General features: G+C 38.8%; 1 protein-coding gene across 4 annotated transcripts in view; it reads right to left on the bottom strand.

Moving 5' to 3' along the window:
- The window catches only part of MRPS17 (mitochondrial ribosomal protein S17), a 42,702-nt gene that overhangs the window by 12,163 nt on the left and 13,046 nt on the right, over positions 1 to 17,493 (bottom strand). For 2 of the 4 annotated variants that reach the window (XM_082358613.1, XM_082358612.1), the window contains 4 exons: positions 11,689 to 11,984; positions 8,193 to 8,319; positions 7,773 to 7,865; positions 1,316 to 4,003 (listed from right to left, as the gene is read on the bottom strand). In XM_082358613.1, the coding sequence (XP_082214739.1) occupies positions 2,961 to 4,003; positions 7,773 to 7,865; positions 8,193 to 8,226 (1,170 nt within the window). In that variant the 5' untranslated portion in view covers positions 8,227 to 8,319; positions 11,689 to 11,984 and the 3' untranslated portion in view covers positions 1,316 to 2,960. Of the gene's footprint in view, positions 1 to 1,315; positions 4,004 to 7,772; positions 7,866 to 8,192; positions 8,320 to 11,688; positions 11,985 to 17,493 lie in introns of those variants that run through there. The other 2 variants (XM_082358611.1, XM_082358614.1) reach the window with 2 other exon arrangements.

The following is a 17,493-nucleotide window of genomic DNA, read 5'->3' as shown; positions in this document are numbered from 1 at the left end:
TGCATTGGCAGGCAGATCCTTAACCACTGTGTCACCAGGGAAGCCCTAGGTTTGTGATTTTAATGAAATGTTTACATGTATTTAAATCTGATCAGTGTTTAAAAGAGTAGGGATATCTAATTTTAGAAATTCTTAAGTTTTTATTTATTATTTGCACATCTATGAATAATTAGAGGAATGTTGGCTGCTTAAAGAATGTCAGTTGGTTCCTTAAATTAATAAATTGAACATTAATCAAAATCCAGATGAGTATTTTTCTCCAACCCATAAGCCGTTTGGACATAAGAGAATCTATCAACATGGCAATCCTTTTATACTCTGAGGTTCAGAAAAAGAGTCATATGAATTTTGGTGTTGAGCAGCAATCTCTCATTTTATTAATTTTAATATAGTTATCAAATGTTTTCAGAGTGCTATAAAACACTGTTCCTGGCACTGTTTGTATCCACTGGATTAGGAGTAACATGATCCATGTTCTAGTGACATTTCAGTCCAAGAAGCCCTGAATAATAAATCACTTATTATTATGTCTAAGCTGAAGTATCTCTTTTCATAAAGAAAGGCAACAACACCTGGTTGGATGGACCAAATGAATTAATATATGTAAAAGGGTAATATCTTGCCCTCCTACACAGAAATAAATCATAACAACAGGTTTCTGAATGAGTACTACTCCTATGGCTTCCTTGAATTTTGATGTAATAAATATATTTAGGATTCCCTTAACTTGGAACATGTTGAAGACAACAAAGGACATGAGAATGAATTCACACCAGAATGACATAGTTTACTGTACAGTTAACATAAGCATAATCATTTATGACCCTAAGGATATATAATAGGCTTCTAATTTTATAATTCCTATTTATGAAGAATTGCTGAAAATCCATGGCCAACTGGTCTTCTTCAGTCCCGACTCCTCTTTTCTGAAATTGTCCAAATTCTGCTGATCCTCTCCTGAAAAATCCCATAGTGCTCTCCTTCTTCCCCTGTGCTGAGATACAATGCCTTGTATTGAAGCCCTTAGCAGTCTTTGTGGATTATTCAGGTTTCCGCCCCCCCCCCCCGCCCCCCGGTTGCAAAATTAAACTTTGATCAAAGGCTTCACCAATTGTAATTAACCATTACTTCTTTTCATACATACCTCTGCTATCTGAGACTTCGCCTTGGCTCACTCTCTCTTCCTGAAACCTGAGTGCTCTATACTCTGCCTCCTTAGGGTAAATAAATGTTCAATGTAGATCCTTTTGGTGAAGAGACACTTCCAGAACTTATATGTCTTGACAATGGATCTCCATTTCACAGATATCTGAACACAAAATACTATTAGAAATCCTCCATGACTACAGTAACTTGGGGTTTTATTAACTATTTCATCCACTGATGCATGGGACATAAATGTACTTTGAAAAGTTTAACTTCCATGATGAAATGAATTCATTTCATTTCTTTCTTGGTTTTTAGTGTTTTAATTTTTTAAAAAATTTAAATCATTCCAGCTTTCACTTAAGGCCTATGATATCTAGTCCTTCACAGGGAAAAAAAAAAGGGGGAAGTCTTGAGCTGGGAGATATGTTAGAAGGAAGGTGAGAAAGCAAGGGGACTGCATTCTTACTTAGCCTCATGGCTTCTTCAGCCGTACCTGAGAAGACCGAGAGAAAAACAGAAAGCCAAGAAACAGAAGCAGCCTCCTAGTTGCAGCTGTTCATGGCTTATGACAATTTATATTTACGATGCTTTGTAATGTCAAAAAGTGATTTCTGTCAAACAAGGCAGTAATCATAAAAATCAAATTAAAACACCTTAAATTCTTTTTGGAAAAAGGTGGTACATAAATATATTTCAATAAATAAAACGAATTAATAAGCCAACTAGTAACACTTCTTTAGTTGTTTATATAAGCCAGTAAGGCTCTTCCCTGGTTCTTAGCCTCAGTGTGGCACCACCACTCATCCTCTGGTACGGTGCCCTACTTCCATCTTCCACAGTGGTGCAGGGAGGTATAGGGATTCTTATAAAGCCCCTGTCATTATAAAATAAAACCTTCTCTCTATTCAAATCTGCAATAATAACAGAAATGACAATTTTAGTTCAAAAATCTATGTTTGCTACAGGGAAATTTAAAACTAGAATAACAGGATAGAAAAGTAGACTTCTCTGAATCACTTTTCAAAGTTCATCAATATGACCCTCAGTCTCCTCCAAGACTCTTCTTAAAGATCCTAGGACCTGTTTGATGAAAATAATGCAAGGATTCCTAAAAAATAACATAATATTGCCATATCCTCTGACATGGCTTTTCAAAAAATGGTCAGAAGACTTAGGTGGTACATCAATGGATATTTTCAATTTCAAAGTTATATATTTATTTTGATGGAAATTAGAATATAATTAGCATATAGAACTCACAATTTCCATAAATAATATTTCCTAGGACAAGGCTAAAAATTCTGAGTCCCTTTAAAGGAAAATATTAAGTAAACACTGAATATGGTAAAATCTGTAAAGGATGCATACAAATGACTGAAGTTTAAGAAATATTGCTCTTTTCTGTTCATTTCAAGTTTATGTGACTGGTTATACCATATCATTGCCTTGATTAATCAATGTTTATATAATTTAAAAACTTTATGCTATAAAAATCACAGGGGAATAATCATAGGTTATTGCCTACAGGATTTCTGGTCATTAAGAAAAGTTTTGGAACATGACTCCTCATATAATCTTGTTTATAAAATAAATTACTTTCACTATTTATAACCTCTTCTGGGAATATAATATGCTACTAGTTTAAGATCTAAATTTATTTGGCTTCTACGCATTAGAAGTTTATTTATAACCTTTCTCCCCACTATGAATAATATGATATTGCGTGGGATGAAAAGGTCTGACCAAAATTTTCCTACATTTATATATTCATATGAGTCCCTTACCCCACCCCCACCCCCGCCAGGACAAAGCTAAAAATTCTGAGTTATGTGCTGAGGAGTAAGTGAAGGACTGTGGCTTAAGGTTTTCTCACATTTATTATATTCACATAATTTCTTCCGAGTATGGATTTTCCTATGTTGATTAAGGTGTGCACTCTGGCTGAAGGCTTTTTCACATTCATTACATTTATAGGGTTTCTCTCCTGTATGAGTTCTCTCATGCTGATTAAGATGTGTCCTTTGGCTGAAGGCTTTCTCACAAAAACTACATTCATAAGGTTTCTCTCCAGTATGAAGTCTATGATGTTCCGTAAGGGATGTGATACGGCTAAAGGCTTTACCACACTGATTACATTTATAGGGCTTCTCTCCAGTATGAATTCTCAGATGTTGAGTAAAGGATGAATGTTGACGGAAGGCTTTCCCACATTCATTGCATATAAAAGGTTTTTCTCCTGTGTGAATTCTCTGATGTTGAATAAGATGTATCCTCTGGCTGAATCTTTTCCCACATTCATCACATTTATAGGGCTTCTCTCCTGTGAGGACTATCTGAGGTTGAGTAAGAGATGAGTTTTGGCTGAAGGCCTTCCCACATTCACTGGGTTTCCCCTCAGTATGAATATGAGTAGTAAGAAGAATATGTTGATTGAAGATTTTTCCACACGCATTATATTCATAAGGATTCTCTCTTACATAGTTTCCCTGATAGTAAGTCAAGTCTGAATTATGCTTGATGCTATTTCCTTGTGTGTCAGAATTAAGGGGTATTTTAATTGAAGGAATTCTCTGATGCATAACAAGGTTTGAGTTCAGATTATAGTTTTCCCCAAATCTATTACATTCAAGGCTTCTCTCCTGTGTGATCTTTTTGTGGGTGAAAGATACTTGTCCTAAATGTCTCTGCTGTTTTTCTTGGTTAGATTCTAACCGGTAATCAAAATCCCAGAGTCCACCTAAGATGGAGTACCAGAAACTGTCTCCTGTTAATCTCTCCATTAGCATGTCACAGGTTTTATTTTCATCAGAAATATTCTGGTTTGATTTTTTTATTTCTGGACTATTCTCCCCATCTAAAAGAAATTCAGAACATATAAACACTTTTCAGTATTCTCTGTTTTGTAAAAGAAATTGTTGCATAGTGAATTACCAAATGAAACTGACAGTAATGCAGACAAGGCAAATGTGGCATTAAAAGTTTTGAAATATGGCCATGTAACAGGGGAAAGACTATAGAAGGATGATGAGAAGCAGTGAGCAGGTGGAAATTTTAAAATATGTGTGGTAATCATAAAAAAAAGAGATCAATCAGGAGCATACATAGTCGAAAGGAAATGGAAAGGAGAATAAGAAATATCAGGGTAAGGTCTGTGTTCAGAGGTGGGAGACAGAGAAAAGACTACTTAGAGAAGACAGGTCCAAGTCCAAGACCTTCTAAATCTCACCTGTGGATTATTCTATTATAATGCCAACTACTTGTTTATTTTAAAAGTATTTCTTCTGATTTTTAATCTTTTGTTTAAAATGATAAAACTAATACTTGCTTATAGTAACATATCCAATGTATAAATTAAGAATTCCACCCCCTAAATGTAATCATTGTTAAGTCTGGAGCCTCTCTTGCCAGATTTCTCCTATATTCACATAAATATAAATGTAACCATGTTTTCAACAAGCATGACACATAGATTGTGGTAAAAACAAAATTTCATTTCAGTCTCCCACTGCTTCTTTAAACTTTATATTTAGTGGGGGTATTTTTCCTCTGCTTCTGTATGAAGATTTGGGCAGGACCCATGCTCTTCCTTTAATTATTAGGTAACAGATACTCCTACTGTTACATTAAGTTGCAAACACAGTCTCTATTCAGTAATTAAAGTGTTCAGTCATGTATAGTATTCAAAACTTCAAAATTAATCCCTCTCCCCTTCCCTGGGCTGTTACAGAGTCAATATTCCTCCTTCTCTCTCCCTGCCTCTCCCCCCCTCTACTCTTTCCCTTCTAGTCTTTTCCCTGCTTCTACTCTGCTTCTTTCTCCCCTTAACTATTTCCCTACACACTTCTTCCTTCACTCACTAACTCTTGTTTAATTCCCTTCTAACAAGAGTTGGAGGGTAGCAGCTGTGTGGAGGGAAGAGAGATCAAGAGATAGGCCAGTTTTTGTATGGTAGCTTCACATTCTCAGCTTGGTGGATGTTTAAAACAGACTCACTTTTGGGAACTTTTATGACTCTTGGAAGGTTCTAGCTAGACCCCTCGCTCTCCGCTCATTTCCATGATCTAGGATAGATATATTTCTATTTTGGGTAATCCCTTGGGACCAGCCTTAGGGCATGAACCCTACTGGACGAGATCCAAGATCATGTTGGCTGACTCATGAAAAACACTCATAATACGTTGTCCCAACAAAACTTGGGTAGCACAGACTGATCCTAACTCAGCAGCTTCTCCTGGCTCACCCATCAAAGCCATTTCCTTAGTCAGAGTTAGCTGTTCTCAGGCCTTGTACTGCTTTAACTTTCTCAGACGTGAATCATGCACTAGTCCTGGTCTTCTACCCACAGGGGAGGTATATACAAAGCTGTACGAGTGGTCCCCTTGAAGCTGGCACATATGCTTATGGTCAAGGACACCTGACAGCAAAAGAGGCAACATTAATAAATAATTATGCCAGCAACTGTCCTGGGAAAATAAAATAGAATTATACCATAATACTGTTTTGTATTTTGCTTTCTTACATTATTGCACATCATGAACACTTTCCATGTCATCAAATACATTTCCACATAATTTTTAAAGGACTGTAAAATATCCAATTTTATGGATGTGCCAAAGTCAATTCACATTTAGGTTACTTCGGGCTTATTCTTCAGCACAACATGAAGAGTTAGTTGGCTGAACATGCAATAGAAATTTTAAAAAGAAAAAAAAGTCCAAGTCAGAAAATAAACTTACTCTGGTCAAGAATTAAATTATATGTGGAAAAAATGTGATTTAAAAGATTCATTTTAAACCAGTTTATCATTTCAACCAAATTATCAACTGGACCACTTTATTTTCAGATAAAATGCTTTTGTCTGCTCAGGGACTTTGGCTCTAAAACAGTTGGAATAATTGGCTGGAGCTCAGAACACTGTCTTTTCTATTCTCTTAGCATCAAAATCCATAGGCTGCTGACCTGGCTCCTGGAACCACAGGTAAGTGTGGTGCTCTAGGCTCCTACAGCCTAGGAGTAGATTTCAGGGCATTCACTGCCTAAGGCCTATCTTCCAGAACTTTCATTTATCCCTGGAAACAGGGCAGCCTGATCAACATACCAGGAGGAGTGATAGTGCATGAAATGTACAAGTACTGCTCCCCCATGGTAGACACCCTCAAGGCACATCAGATCTTCAACCAAAGGGTTGCCACCCGGCAAGACGCCAGGGGACAGGGTCTAGACTCCAGATGGAGACAATGATTATCTTGGACTTTAAAGCAGTTTTGAAAAACAAACTCTAGTCTCTGCTCCAGCTCCTCACCTAACCCAAGCCCCTATGTTTGTAGACATGACTGCAACTGCCCTTAAGAGGAGGGTGGTCACTGCTAAGGATGAACACCCTCATCAAGCATTATACAGGGGCTTCCCTGGTGGCGCAGTGGTTAAGAATCCGCCTGCCAATGCAGGGGGACACAGGTTCGAGCCCTGGTCCGGGAAGATCCCACATGCCACGGAGCAACTAAGCCCATGCACAACTACTGAAGCCTGTGCTCTAGAGCCTGCGAGCCACAACTACTGAGCCCGTGCGCCTCAACTACTGAAGCCCACGCGCCTAGAGCCCGTGCTCCACAACAAGAGAAGCCACCGCAATGAGAAGCCCGTGCACCGCAACGAAGAGCAGCCCCCGCTCACTGCAACCAGAGAAAGCCCGTGCGCAGCAACGAAGACCCAATGAAGCCAAAAAAAAAAGATGATAGCATGACATTCATAAACACAAATATAATCTAAAATTTGGGAAGAGAATGTGGGTGAAATACTGAGGCTAGAAATGGGAAAATGAACATAGAAAGGCCACTTAAAAGCACGATACTACAGAGTGAACACCAAGTCCATAAGAATATATGCCTTTAGAAGAATAAGGAGGGAGGGAGGGTATTTAAAGGAGCAGGTAGAGAGACAGGGGAGAGGCCAGAAGAGGCAAGAATGGTGTGTATCACAAGCCAGAGTGGACTTTCAAGAAAGTCAAGTCAGCACAGTTAAATGTAACACAATCATAGGAGACAATAACTGTGGTTTTTTAGTCACTGGATTTGACTGGAAGGAAGTCAGTGGTAATCTCCAAGAAAACAATTTTAGTAACACCAGTAGGACACCTTTGTCACATCACAAAGGTGAGCTAGAGAATTAAAACTGAGGCTATGGGTTTTAGACAAGTTTAACGTGTTTGATAATAAAAAGAAAAAAAAATGAATGAAAAATGGGTAAAAATGGCAGAGGATTTTTGATATGGAGAAGGAAAAGATTTAAAGAATACCAAGAGGATGTATGAACAAAGAAGAGAAAGAAAATGCTTCGTGGAGATTTGCAACATCAGGGTATTTATGGACATTCAAACTAACACCTTCAAAATAAATTTGTGTTGTGTAAGTTTTTTAAATAATAAGTATATATTATCTGTTTAATCAGAAGAAAAGTAAGAGAGTCATTTCCACTTTGGAAAAATGTCAAATATGAACTGAATTTTTAAGAAGCATGCCTCTTTAAATCCCAGAGGCAGATGTTTGTAACACACTCAGTTAAGTATTTCAAAAGCGACTATTTTCCTTCACTGAGTTGCAAATACCCGAATGCTCGCTTCTCACCTGGATGAGTGTCTGGTGGGCTGTCTGTTTCCATCATCCACTGCTCCTTCTGCTCCAACTGAGTGATCACCTCTGGCTTATAAAGTTGATGCCCTATTCATGGGAAAAAATGTGTATCTTCGAATTTTATACTGGGAACAAAAATCTCTCTCAGAACTCATTTCCAACCTGTTTAATCTTTAGGGGCTCTGGATTTGGAAAGGGGAGGCTTCAGAGGCAGCAAACTAAAGCTACCCATCTCAAAATCAGGACCTTTCACCTGAGAAGAAAGCAAAAAACAAAGGTCTCTGTCTCCAAACCTGATTAGCATTCTTTCATCCTGGCCTGAACTATATACACAAAAGCTTTGAAGGTTTTCACTACTAAAGGAAAGAAACCCATGTAGAATGAGTTCCAGTCTTACAGGGATGCCATCCTTACCCAGTGCAACCAGGTTCCTATAGTTCTCCAGCATCACGTCTCGGTAGAGGTTCTTCTGAGCAGGGTATAGCTGGTCCCACTCCTCTTTGGTGAAGTCCACAGCCACGTCCTGGAATGTCAGTGATTCCTGAAACACCAAGTACATCCTTGCTCAGCCAGAAAACTTTTTTTTACAGGGGCCCTTAGGGGAAGAGGCAAAGGTGCTGCAGTAGATAAAGGTTAGGATGCCTAAACAGTTGTGCTGAAAGTCTTCAGGGCTCTGCGTAATCCAGGTCAAAATTTTGGAAGCAACAATTCTATCTTCTATCACCTTTCAGGACAGGTATAAAAACATGCATGAAATAATGCTTGCTTTTAGGCTTTTTACAACCTGCTGCAGAGGAAACTCTCTCGTATCATCTAAACGATTAAAAAGCTACATGGAAAATTCATGCTATTAAGATTTCAGAATTGAAAGAATTCAGAATATGTTGAAATAGTGAAAGTAGGTATCAAGTTGGTGGATCATGTGTACCTCCTTAACAGATTTTTAAGCTTTAGACAAAAGAGGAGAGAGAATATTCCAGTGTGTTTAAAAAGAAAAAAAAAAAAAAAAGGCAACAAGGGCAAATAGGTTGAGAGTAGAAGGCACGTGATGCATGTTGGGATCAGTAAAAGAAAAAGCCCATCCTCTCCCTTTTTCTTTCTATAATTTTCCTGGACTGTTTAAGAGTAAGTTGCAGAGGGACTTCCCTGGTGGTGCAGTGGTTAAGAATCCGCCTGCCAATGCAGGGGACACGGGTTTGAGCCCTGGTCTGGGAAGATCCCACATGCTGCGGAGCAACTAAGCCCGTGCACCACAACTAACTGAGCCTGCGCTCTAGAGCCCATGAGCCACAACTACTGAGCCTGCGTGCCACAACTACTAAAGTCCGTGCTCCGCAACAAGAGAAGCCACCCAATGAGAAGCTGGCGCACCGCAACGAAGAGTAGCCCCCACTCGCTGCAACTAGAGAAAGCCTGCGAGCAGAAACGAAGACTCAACGCGGCCAAAAATAAATAAATAAAAATAAATAAATCTATTAAAAAAAAGAGTAAGTTGCAGAGGTGATGCCCCTTTACCCCTAAAAAATTTGTTTATTTCCTAAATACAAGGAATTCTCTTACGTAACAACAGTAGGATGATCAAAATCAGGAAATTAACATCGATACAGTGCTGTTGTCTAAGCTATATACTTATTCAGATTTCACTAAATGTCCTAATAATGTCCTTTATAACCAAAATCAAGATTTTTGGTTGTCTTGTATCTTTTGTCTCCTTTAATCTGCAACAGTTCCCCAGCCCTTCTTTGTATTTCCTAACACTGACATTTTGAAAGCACAGGCTAGTTATTTTGTAGAATAAACCTCAATTTGGGCTTGTCTAATGTCTCATCATGAGTAGATTCACACTATGCATTTATGGCAGGAATAGTCCAGGAGCGATGCTGGGTTCTTCTCAGTGAATTGTACGCATTGTTGACTAGTTCCATTACTGGCAGTGTTAACTTTGATAATTTGGTTAAGGTGGTTACCTACCAGTAATTTCCCCTGGAAGATTACTATTGAATCCTGTAATTACTAAGTTTCTTGTGGGGGAGATACTTTGTTCCGCCTCAAACTTTCACCCACTCGTTTTGGCTTTCACTGATAATTCTTGCCTGAACCAACTGTAATTTTCATGGTGCTTTTCTAATGCCGACACTCTTTGTACATTATTAGTTGGCTTTCTACTGTGCTGAAGCAGTTTCCCTTCCTATTTATTCATTAATTTATATGAGGTGGATTTACTTACTTATTTTATTCTATAAGTTATAATCATTTACTATCATTATTTTAAAAATGCTCAGATGGTCCTAGATTTAGCCAGAAGAAGCCCCTTCAAACTGGCTTCTTTGTTCTTTCGAAATGTACCTATCATTCTTTGAGTACTTTACTTTTTGGGATAGAAAGATGTTCTTTCAAGGTTCATGTTGTGCTTTTCCTGCTCCAAACCTGGACTCAGCCATTTCTCAAAGGATCCCTGATTCCTTCTAATGGTCAAATACTGAGCAGCTCTGCTTCCCACTAGAAGATCTACAGGGTCACAGTCTGTCATGTTCTGCTCTGTTGGTCAAATACTGAGTGGCTATGTCTGGTTACTTTTAATGGAGAATGGCACTTGGACACCAATATCTGGGCACTAGATGTGTCCAATGCTACTGGAGTATTACTGCTTCTAGGCCCTCTCAGGGGTTGCACCTGGGAAAGAGAGGAATATACATAATGATGTATGTATACACACACAACTCCATACCCAATTCTGTATTTAGTTATATGTATTGAAACCCATGAGTCCACACTGACACCTCTAATTCTAATCCAACATGGCAAGGTTCATTCCATCCTTCTCTCTTTTCATATCTGTAATTCCCTTCTCTGACCATGAGAAACCTGGCTCCTATTATGCACAATGAATTTACTTATTTGCTCAATCCTAGAAGGTAAAGAAAGTGGTTTCAGTATTGCTAACACATGTCTCAGTGCAAAACAAGCCTACAAATGAGAGTTCACTATTTAGAACTGTTTTGCTTTTAGCCTGAGGACATATAGTATAAATAACTATTTAGGTTCAAAAGTTAACTCCTTTTCAGTGTGGTTATATCAGTAATTTGAAGTACAGTTTGGTTCACTTGTTTCTGTTTGTATTCAATTTTAAGCCCTCCTCCCATACCGCCCCACTCCACTCCCTCTTTTTCACCCCAGTCCCATATAAGCCCTACAAGTAACCAAACTCATTAGACTCAAGTTTACCCTTCCAATGTCTCTTTTTGCTCAAACAAGCAAATAGATTTATATGCATATTTTAAAAATATTTGTTTGCGCCAGGTCTTAGTTGCAGCAGGTGGGCTCCTTAGTTGTGGCACACGAACTCTTAGTTGCAGCATGCATGTGGGATCGAGTTGCCTGACCAGGGATCAAACCTGGGCCCCCTGCATTGGGAGTGTGGAGTTTATCCACTGTGCAACCAGGGAAGTCCCTATGTGCATATTTTTATTTCCTCTTCTTTCTTACACAAAAGTAGCATTTTACAGATACTCTTTTGCACTTTGATATTTTTCCACTGAACAGCTTATCCTGGAAATCCCTCCACATCAATTCATAGACATCTTCCTCATTCTTTTTTATAACCGGATGGGACACTGTGAATGTTCCACAATTTATTTAACTAGTCTATTAACAGACATTTTAGCTGCTTTCTACTCTCTTGCTACTACAAATCATGCTGTAATGAATTATCTTTTATGTATATTATTCTGCAATTGCATGTAAGTCTATCTCTAGAATCCAAAAGAGTATATGAATCTGCAATTTTGATATATATTGTCAAACTGACCTCCACAGGGGTTGTATCAGTTCTGTAATTATCTATTGCTGTATAACAAACCACCCCCAAATTTAGTGGCTCAAAACAACAACAATCATTTATTTTGCTCACAGAATCTGTAACATGCGCAGGACTCAGTGAGACTAGCTCATCTTTGTTCCACTTTGTTTCAGCTGGGGCGGCTCAACTTTGGGCTGTAGGATTCACTTTTAAGAGGCTCATTCATGTGGCTGGCAAGTTGGTGCTGGCTGTCAGCTGTGAGCTCAACCAGGGGCCTCAGGTTCTCTCCATACGGGCCTCTCCACAGGCTGCTTGGGCTTCCTCACGGCATGGTAGCTGGACCCCAAATGCAAAACTCCCAAGAGAACCAGCTTTCATCATCCAGCCTCAAGAGTCACATAGCTTCACTAAAAAAAGAGGTGATATATGTATATGTATAACTGATTCACTTTGCTGTACAGCAGAAACTAACACAACATTGTAAATCAACTAGACTCCAATAAAAATTTAAAAAAAAAGAGTCACATAGCTTCAGTTCCACCACAGTCACAGGCCTGCCCAGATCCAAGGGGAAGGAACACACTCCCACATCTCTTGATAGAAAGAGTATTTAAATCATAGTACATGAGGAGCCTATGGAATGGGAGAAATTGTGCCATTTTCAGAAAATACAATCTGCTACTGTCTACCCTCTGAATGTAAACATTCACATCCCTCCCACATGCAAAATACACTCATCTTCCTCAAGACCCCCATGTTTCATCCCGTTAGAGCGTCAGTGTGAAGTCCAGGATCTTGTCACCTACATCAGGTCCACATGCAGATGAGGATCTTTGAGCGCAGTTCCTCAGGTACAGTTCCTTGAAAGCTTTCTCCCTATTTTTCCTTCTGTGAGCTAAAGAAATAGTAATCTGGCCCCACCCTCTACCCTTCACAAACTCGAAGTCGTGGGAAAGGCATAGAAATAACCACTAGAGACACTCCGATTCAAGTACACAGCAATTCATAGCAATTCTAAAATGTAGCTGAGCTGGGCACATGTTGAGAGGTGTGAATGACAAATAGTTTTCTTTTCAAGCTCAGTAATTCCTGGCTCCTTTATATTTATTTTTTAGACTTTTTTAAAAATTGAAATATTGTTTATGTACAATATTATATGTTACAGGTATAGAGTATAGTGATTCACAAATTTAAAGGTTATACTCCATTTATAGTTATTATAAAATACTGGCTATATTCCCTGTGTTGTATATCCTTGTAGCTTATTTTATACATAATAGCTTGTACCTCTTAATCCCCTACCAATTGTATTGCCCCTCTCTGCTTCCCTCTCCCCACTAGTTTGTTCTCTATATCTGCAAGTCAGCTTTTTTTGTTTTATTTACTAGTTTGTTGTGTTTTTTAGATTTCACGCGTAAGTGATATCATACAGTATTTGTCTTTCTCTGACTTATGTCATTTAGCATAATGCCCTCCAAGTTCATCCATGTTGCTGCAAATGGTAAACTTTCATTCCTTTTTATGACTGAGTAGTATTTTGTTGTGTATATATATATACATATATATATATACATGTGTATATATATATATACATATATATACATATACATATATATATATATATATGTACATATATATACCACATGTTTATCCATTCATCTGTTGATGGACACTGAGGTTGCTTCCACATCTTGGCAATTGTAAATGCCACTCTGATCACTGGGGTGCATGTATCTTTTCAAATTAGTGTTTTAGATTTTTTTGGATATATACCCAGGAGTGGAATTGCCGGGTCATGTGGTAGTTCTATTTTTAGTTTTTTGAGAGACCTCCATACTGTTTTCCACAGTGGCTGCACCAACTTACATTCCCACCAACATTGTATGAGGGTTCCCTTTTCTCCACATCCTCGCAAAAATTTGTTATTTGTGTTCTTTTTGATGACAGCCATTCTGACAAGTGTGAGGTGATATCTCATTGTGGTTTTGATTTGCATTTCACTGATGATTAGCAATGTTGAGCGTATTTTCATGTCTGGTTCCTGTATATTTCTTTTTTTATCTTCTTTTTCCTCTAGCATTTTACTTTAGGCAGCCAGAAGCTGACAGTTGGCACTTTCAATCTTCTACCTGTAAATCTCCTTAAATAGATCATTGAGTCCATTAAGTATATTTCCTATTTTCCTTGTTACTGGAGGTGACAGTGTTGACCAAAATTCCTTCTTCAAGCTTCCCCTTTCCTCCAGCTCATAGTAAGATTTTCCTTATTATCCTTTAAGCCCTGTGAAAGGTCCCATAGGCCTCCACTAACTCTCCTTGAGGCCATTATGATTCTACTAATAACCTTTTCCTTTCCATCTTCTGCCCTTTGTTCAACTGGCTCTGCTGCAAAGCCGATGCCACATGTTCTATGTTTGTTTTGGTAGCACACCACTTCCAGGTAACAAAATCTGTACCAGTTATTTATCTATCTCCGCATAATAAACCACCTCAAAACTTGGGGGATTAAAACAGCAACTATCATTGATTTTGCTCACAAATCTGTAATCTGGGCATAACTTAGTGGGGACAGCTTGCCTCTGATCTACATGGCATCAGCTGGGAGGGCTTGACTGTGGTTTGGAGAGTCTACTTTCAAGATGGCTCACTCACATGGCTGGCAAGTTGGTACTGGCTCTCACTGAGAGCTCAGCCAGGTCTGTGGGCCTTGGTTCCTCTTCATGTAGGTTTCTCCATGAGCTGTTTGGATTTGTGTGTGTGTGTGGCAAGGTGGCTGGATTTAGACCAAGCATCATGAGAGAATGAAGCGGAAGTCTTACTGCCTCTTATGACCTGCCTTGAAAGTCACATAGCTTCACTTCTACCGGTCACAAGCTCGCACAGATTCAATGGAGGGAACACTGACCTCGATGTCTCTTGATGGGATGAATGTCAAAGTCATTGTATAGAAAGCATTTTGGATGGCAGATATTTGGTCATTTTTCTGGAAATGCAATCTGCCACACACTCACATTAGCAATGTAAGAGAGTGTCTGTTTTCCCAAAGTTTTGCCAAGAGAGTACGTTATCAAGCTTGTGGAAAATATCAACCCCGTAGGAAATACAAAGCTTGGTGATAAAATGTCAAGCTTTCTCTAGTTTTAATTTAAATTTCCTCTTGTTATGAGTACAGATGAACATTTTTCCTGTGTTTAAGATGCACTTGAATTTTCTTTCCTGTGAACTGTCTTTTTATGTTGTTTGTACATTTTTTCAATTGGACTCCTAATCTCTTACCTGATTTAGAGGAGTGTTTTATTATTATTAGAAAGACTACTATTATTATTAGAAAGATTACCCCACTACAATTTGAGTAGCAAAAATATTTTTCCGAATTTGACATGTCTTTTTACTTTGCTTACAGTTTTCTTTTCTCATACAGATTTTTGGGTATTTTTAAAGAGTTGAACCCATCCATTTTTTCTTTTATGGCTTCTGGATTCTCAGTTGTAATTAGAAAGTCTTTACTCAGTGAACGCTATAAAGGAATTCTCCCATTTTATTCTTGTGTAACTTCTATGCCTTAATTTTTCACATTTAAATATTTGATCAGTTTGAAGACTATTCTGATGTAAAGTATGGGGTATGGATTCAACTTTACCTTTTTCCAGGTGGCTCCACAGAAATACCATCAATTATTGAATAACCCATCTTTTCACCACTGGTTTGAGATATGACCTATATTATATGCTAAATTTGTATTTGTTCAACAGATATTTATTCAGTGCTTCCTACGTGCCAACTATAGTGCTTGAGATATACTAGTGAACAAGAGACTAAAATTCTCTTCCTTTATGAAACTCTAGCAGAGGAAGTAGACGATAAACATGATAACTAGGTAAATTACATAGTGTGTTAGAAGATAAAAGAAGAGTAGAGGAAGAGGGTTTGAGAATGTGGAGGTGAGGCAGTTGCAATTTTATATAAGGTGGTCAGGAAAGATATCATTGAAGAGGTGACAATGGAGAAAAGACTTGAAAAGTTAACAGTACAAAGGCAAGAGTGTGTGTGGCATGATCAAGGACGATGAATGAGGCCAGGGTAGCTACAGTGGAATGAGCAAGGGGGAGAAGTAAACGATGAAGTCAGAGAGGTAACAGGTCCGGATTCTGCAGGACTGTTTAGGACATCATAAGGACTTTGGCTTTTACTCTGAGTGAAATGGGAGCCATGCGTTTTGAGAACAGGAGTGACATGGTCTGATCTACCATTACCCTGCTATTTCCTGGGCTACATCTTTTTTTTTTTTAACATCTTTATTGGAGTATAATTGCTTTCTGCTTTGTAACAAAGTGAATCAGCTATACACATACATATATCCCCATATCTCCTCCCTCTTGCGTCTCCCTCCCACCCTCCCTATCCCACCCCTCTAGGTGTTCACAAAGCACTGAGCTGATCTCCCTGTGCTATGCAGCTGCTTCCCACTAGCTATCTATTTTACATTTGGTAGTGTGTATATGTCCATGCCACTCTCTCACTTCGTCCCAGCTTACCCTTCCCCCTCCCTGTGTCCTCAAGTCCATTCTCTACGTGGGCTACATTTTTTGAAGTCATCTTTTTTCTTCCTTTGTCTTTATCCCTCTCACTAATCTCTGCTGTTTCCCAGAGCAAAGCACTCAAGTCCACCTATTTTTCTCCATCTTCTAATTTTAAGGTATTACTTTCTATCATCTAGAATACTGCAGTAGCTTCCTAAGGGATCGCTCCCCTTTCCTTTCTTGCCTTTCACAAATGCACTTACTATCTAGCATGCACCAGGGTGATGTTTAAAGTAGAATTCAGTTACTTATTATGTTACTACCTTGCTTAAATTCTCTCAAAGGCTTTCCACTAAGAATAAAAACTGAACTTCTTATCATGGTCATAAAGCCCTGTATACGTAGCCCCTGCATACTTCTCCAAGTTTATTCCAAGTCCCCCTCTCCGTCCACTCCAACAACAGTGGCCTTCTTTTGACTTCTCAAATATACCCATAGTTTTTGTACATGATGTTTGGCACATGCCTAAAATGCTCTTTTCCACTTACTTTTTTTTTTTTTCCAAATCTGCTTTTTTATTGACCTCAGAAGCTGTCATCAAGCTTCATTATACCCAATTTAGTTTTCTCTGGTACACTGTTTATAGTTAAAAAAAATTTTTTTTAATAAATTTTATTTATTTATTTATTTATTTATGGCTGCATTGGGTCTTCATTGCTGCACGCGGGCTTTCTCTAGTTGCAGCGAGCAGAGACTACTCTTCGTTGCGGTGCGTGGGCTTCTCACTGTGGTGGCTTCTCTTGTTGCGGAGCACGGGCTCTAGGCGCGCAGACTTCAGTAGTTGTGGCACGTGGGCTGAGTAGTTGTGGCATGCGGGCTCTAGAGCGCAGGCTCAGTAGTTGTGGCGCATGGGCTTAGCTGCTCTGCGGCATGTGGGATCTTCCCGGACCAGGGCTCAAACCCCTGTCCCCTGCATTGGCAGGCGAATTCTTAACCCCTGCGCCACCAGGGAAGCCCTAAAATATTTTTGAACAGGTGTATTTATACGGTTCAAAAAAGGTCTCACATTCCTGGTACAACTGACCTGGTCCCCACCTCCATTCCCACAGATAATCGCTATTATCAGTATTTTATGTATTCTTCTAGAGTTTCTTTGTGTAAATATAAGCAGATACAAATTTCTTATTCTTTCCAGTGCCCTGGTGCCCAGATATACAGCAGTTCAATTGGGTTGCAACCTGTGAACAGATGTTGCTATGAGATTGTAGAGATGGTCTACTTACTTTTTATAACTCCTATATTCTCCTTCACATCCCACCTTAAATTTCGCTTCCCCAGGAAGTTCTTCCCTGATTCCCTAATGCATATTCACAACGCCTTATTCTTATTATGTATAA

The sequence above is a fragment of the Balaenoptera borealis genome, assembly GCF_965194805.1.
Source record: "Balaenoptera borealis genome assembly, chromosome: 16".
NCBI classification, from domain to species: Eukaryota; Metazoa; Chordata; class Mammalia; order Artiodactyla; family Balaenopteridae; genus Balaenoptera; species Balaenoptera borealis.
Note: the sequence above shows the minus strand (reverse complement) of the source record. Positions and strands in the feature narration are given on the sequence as shown.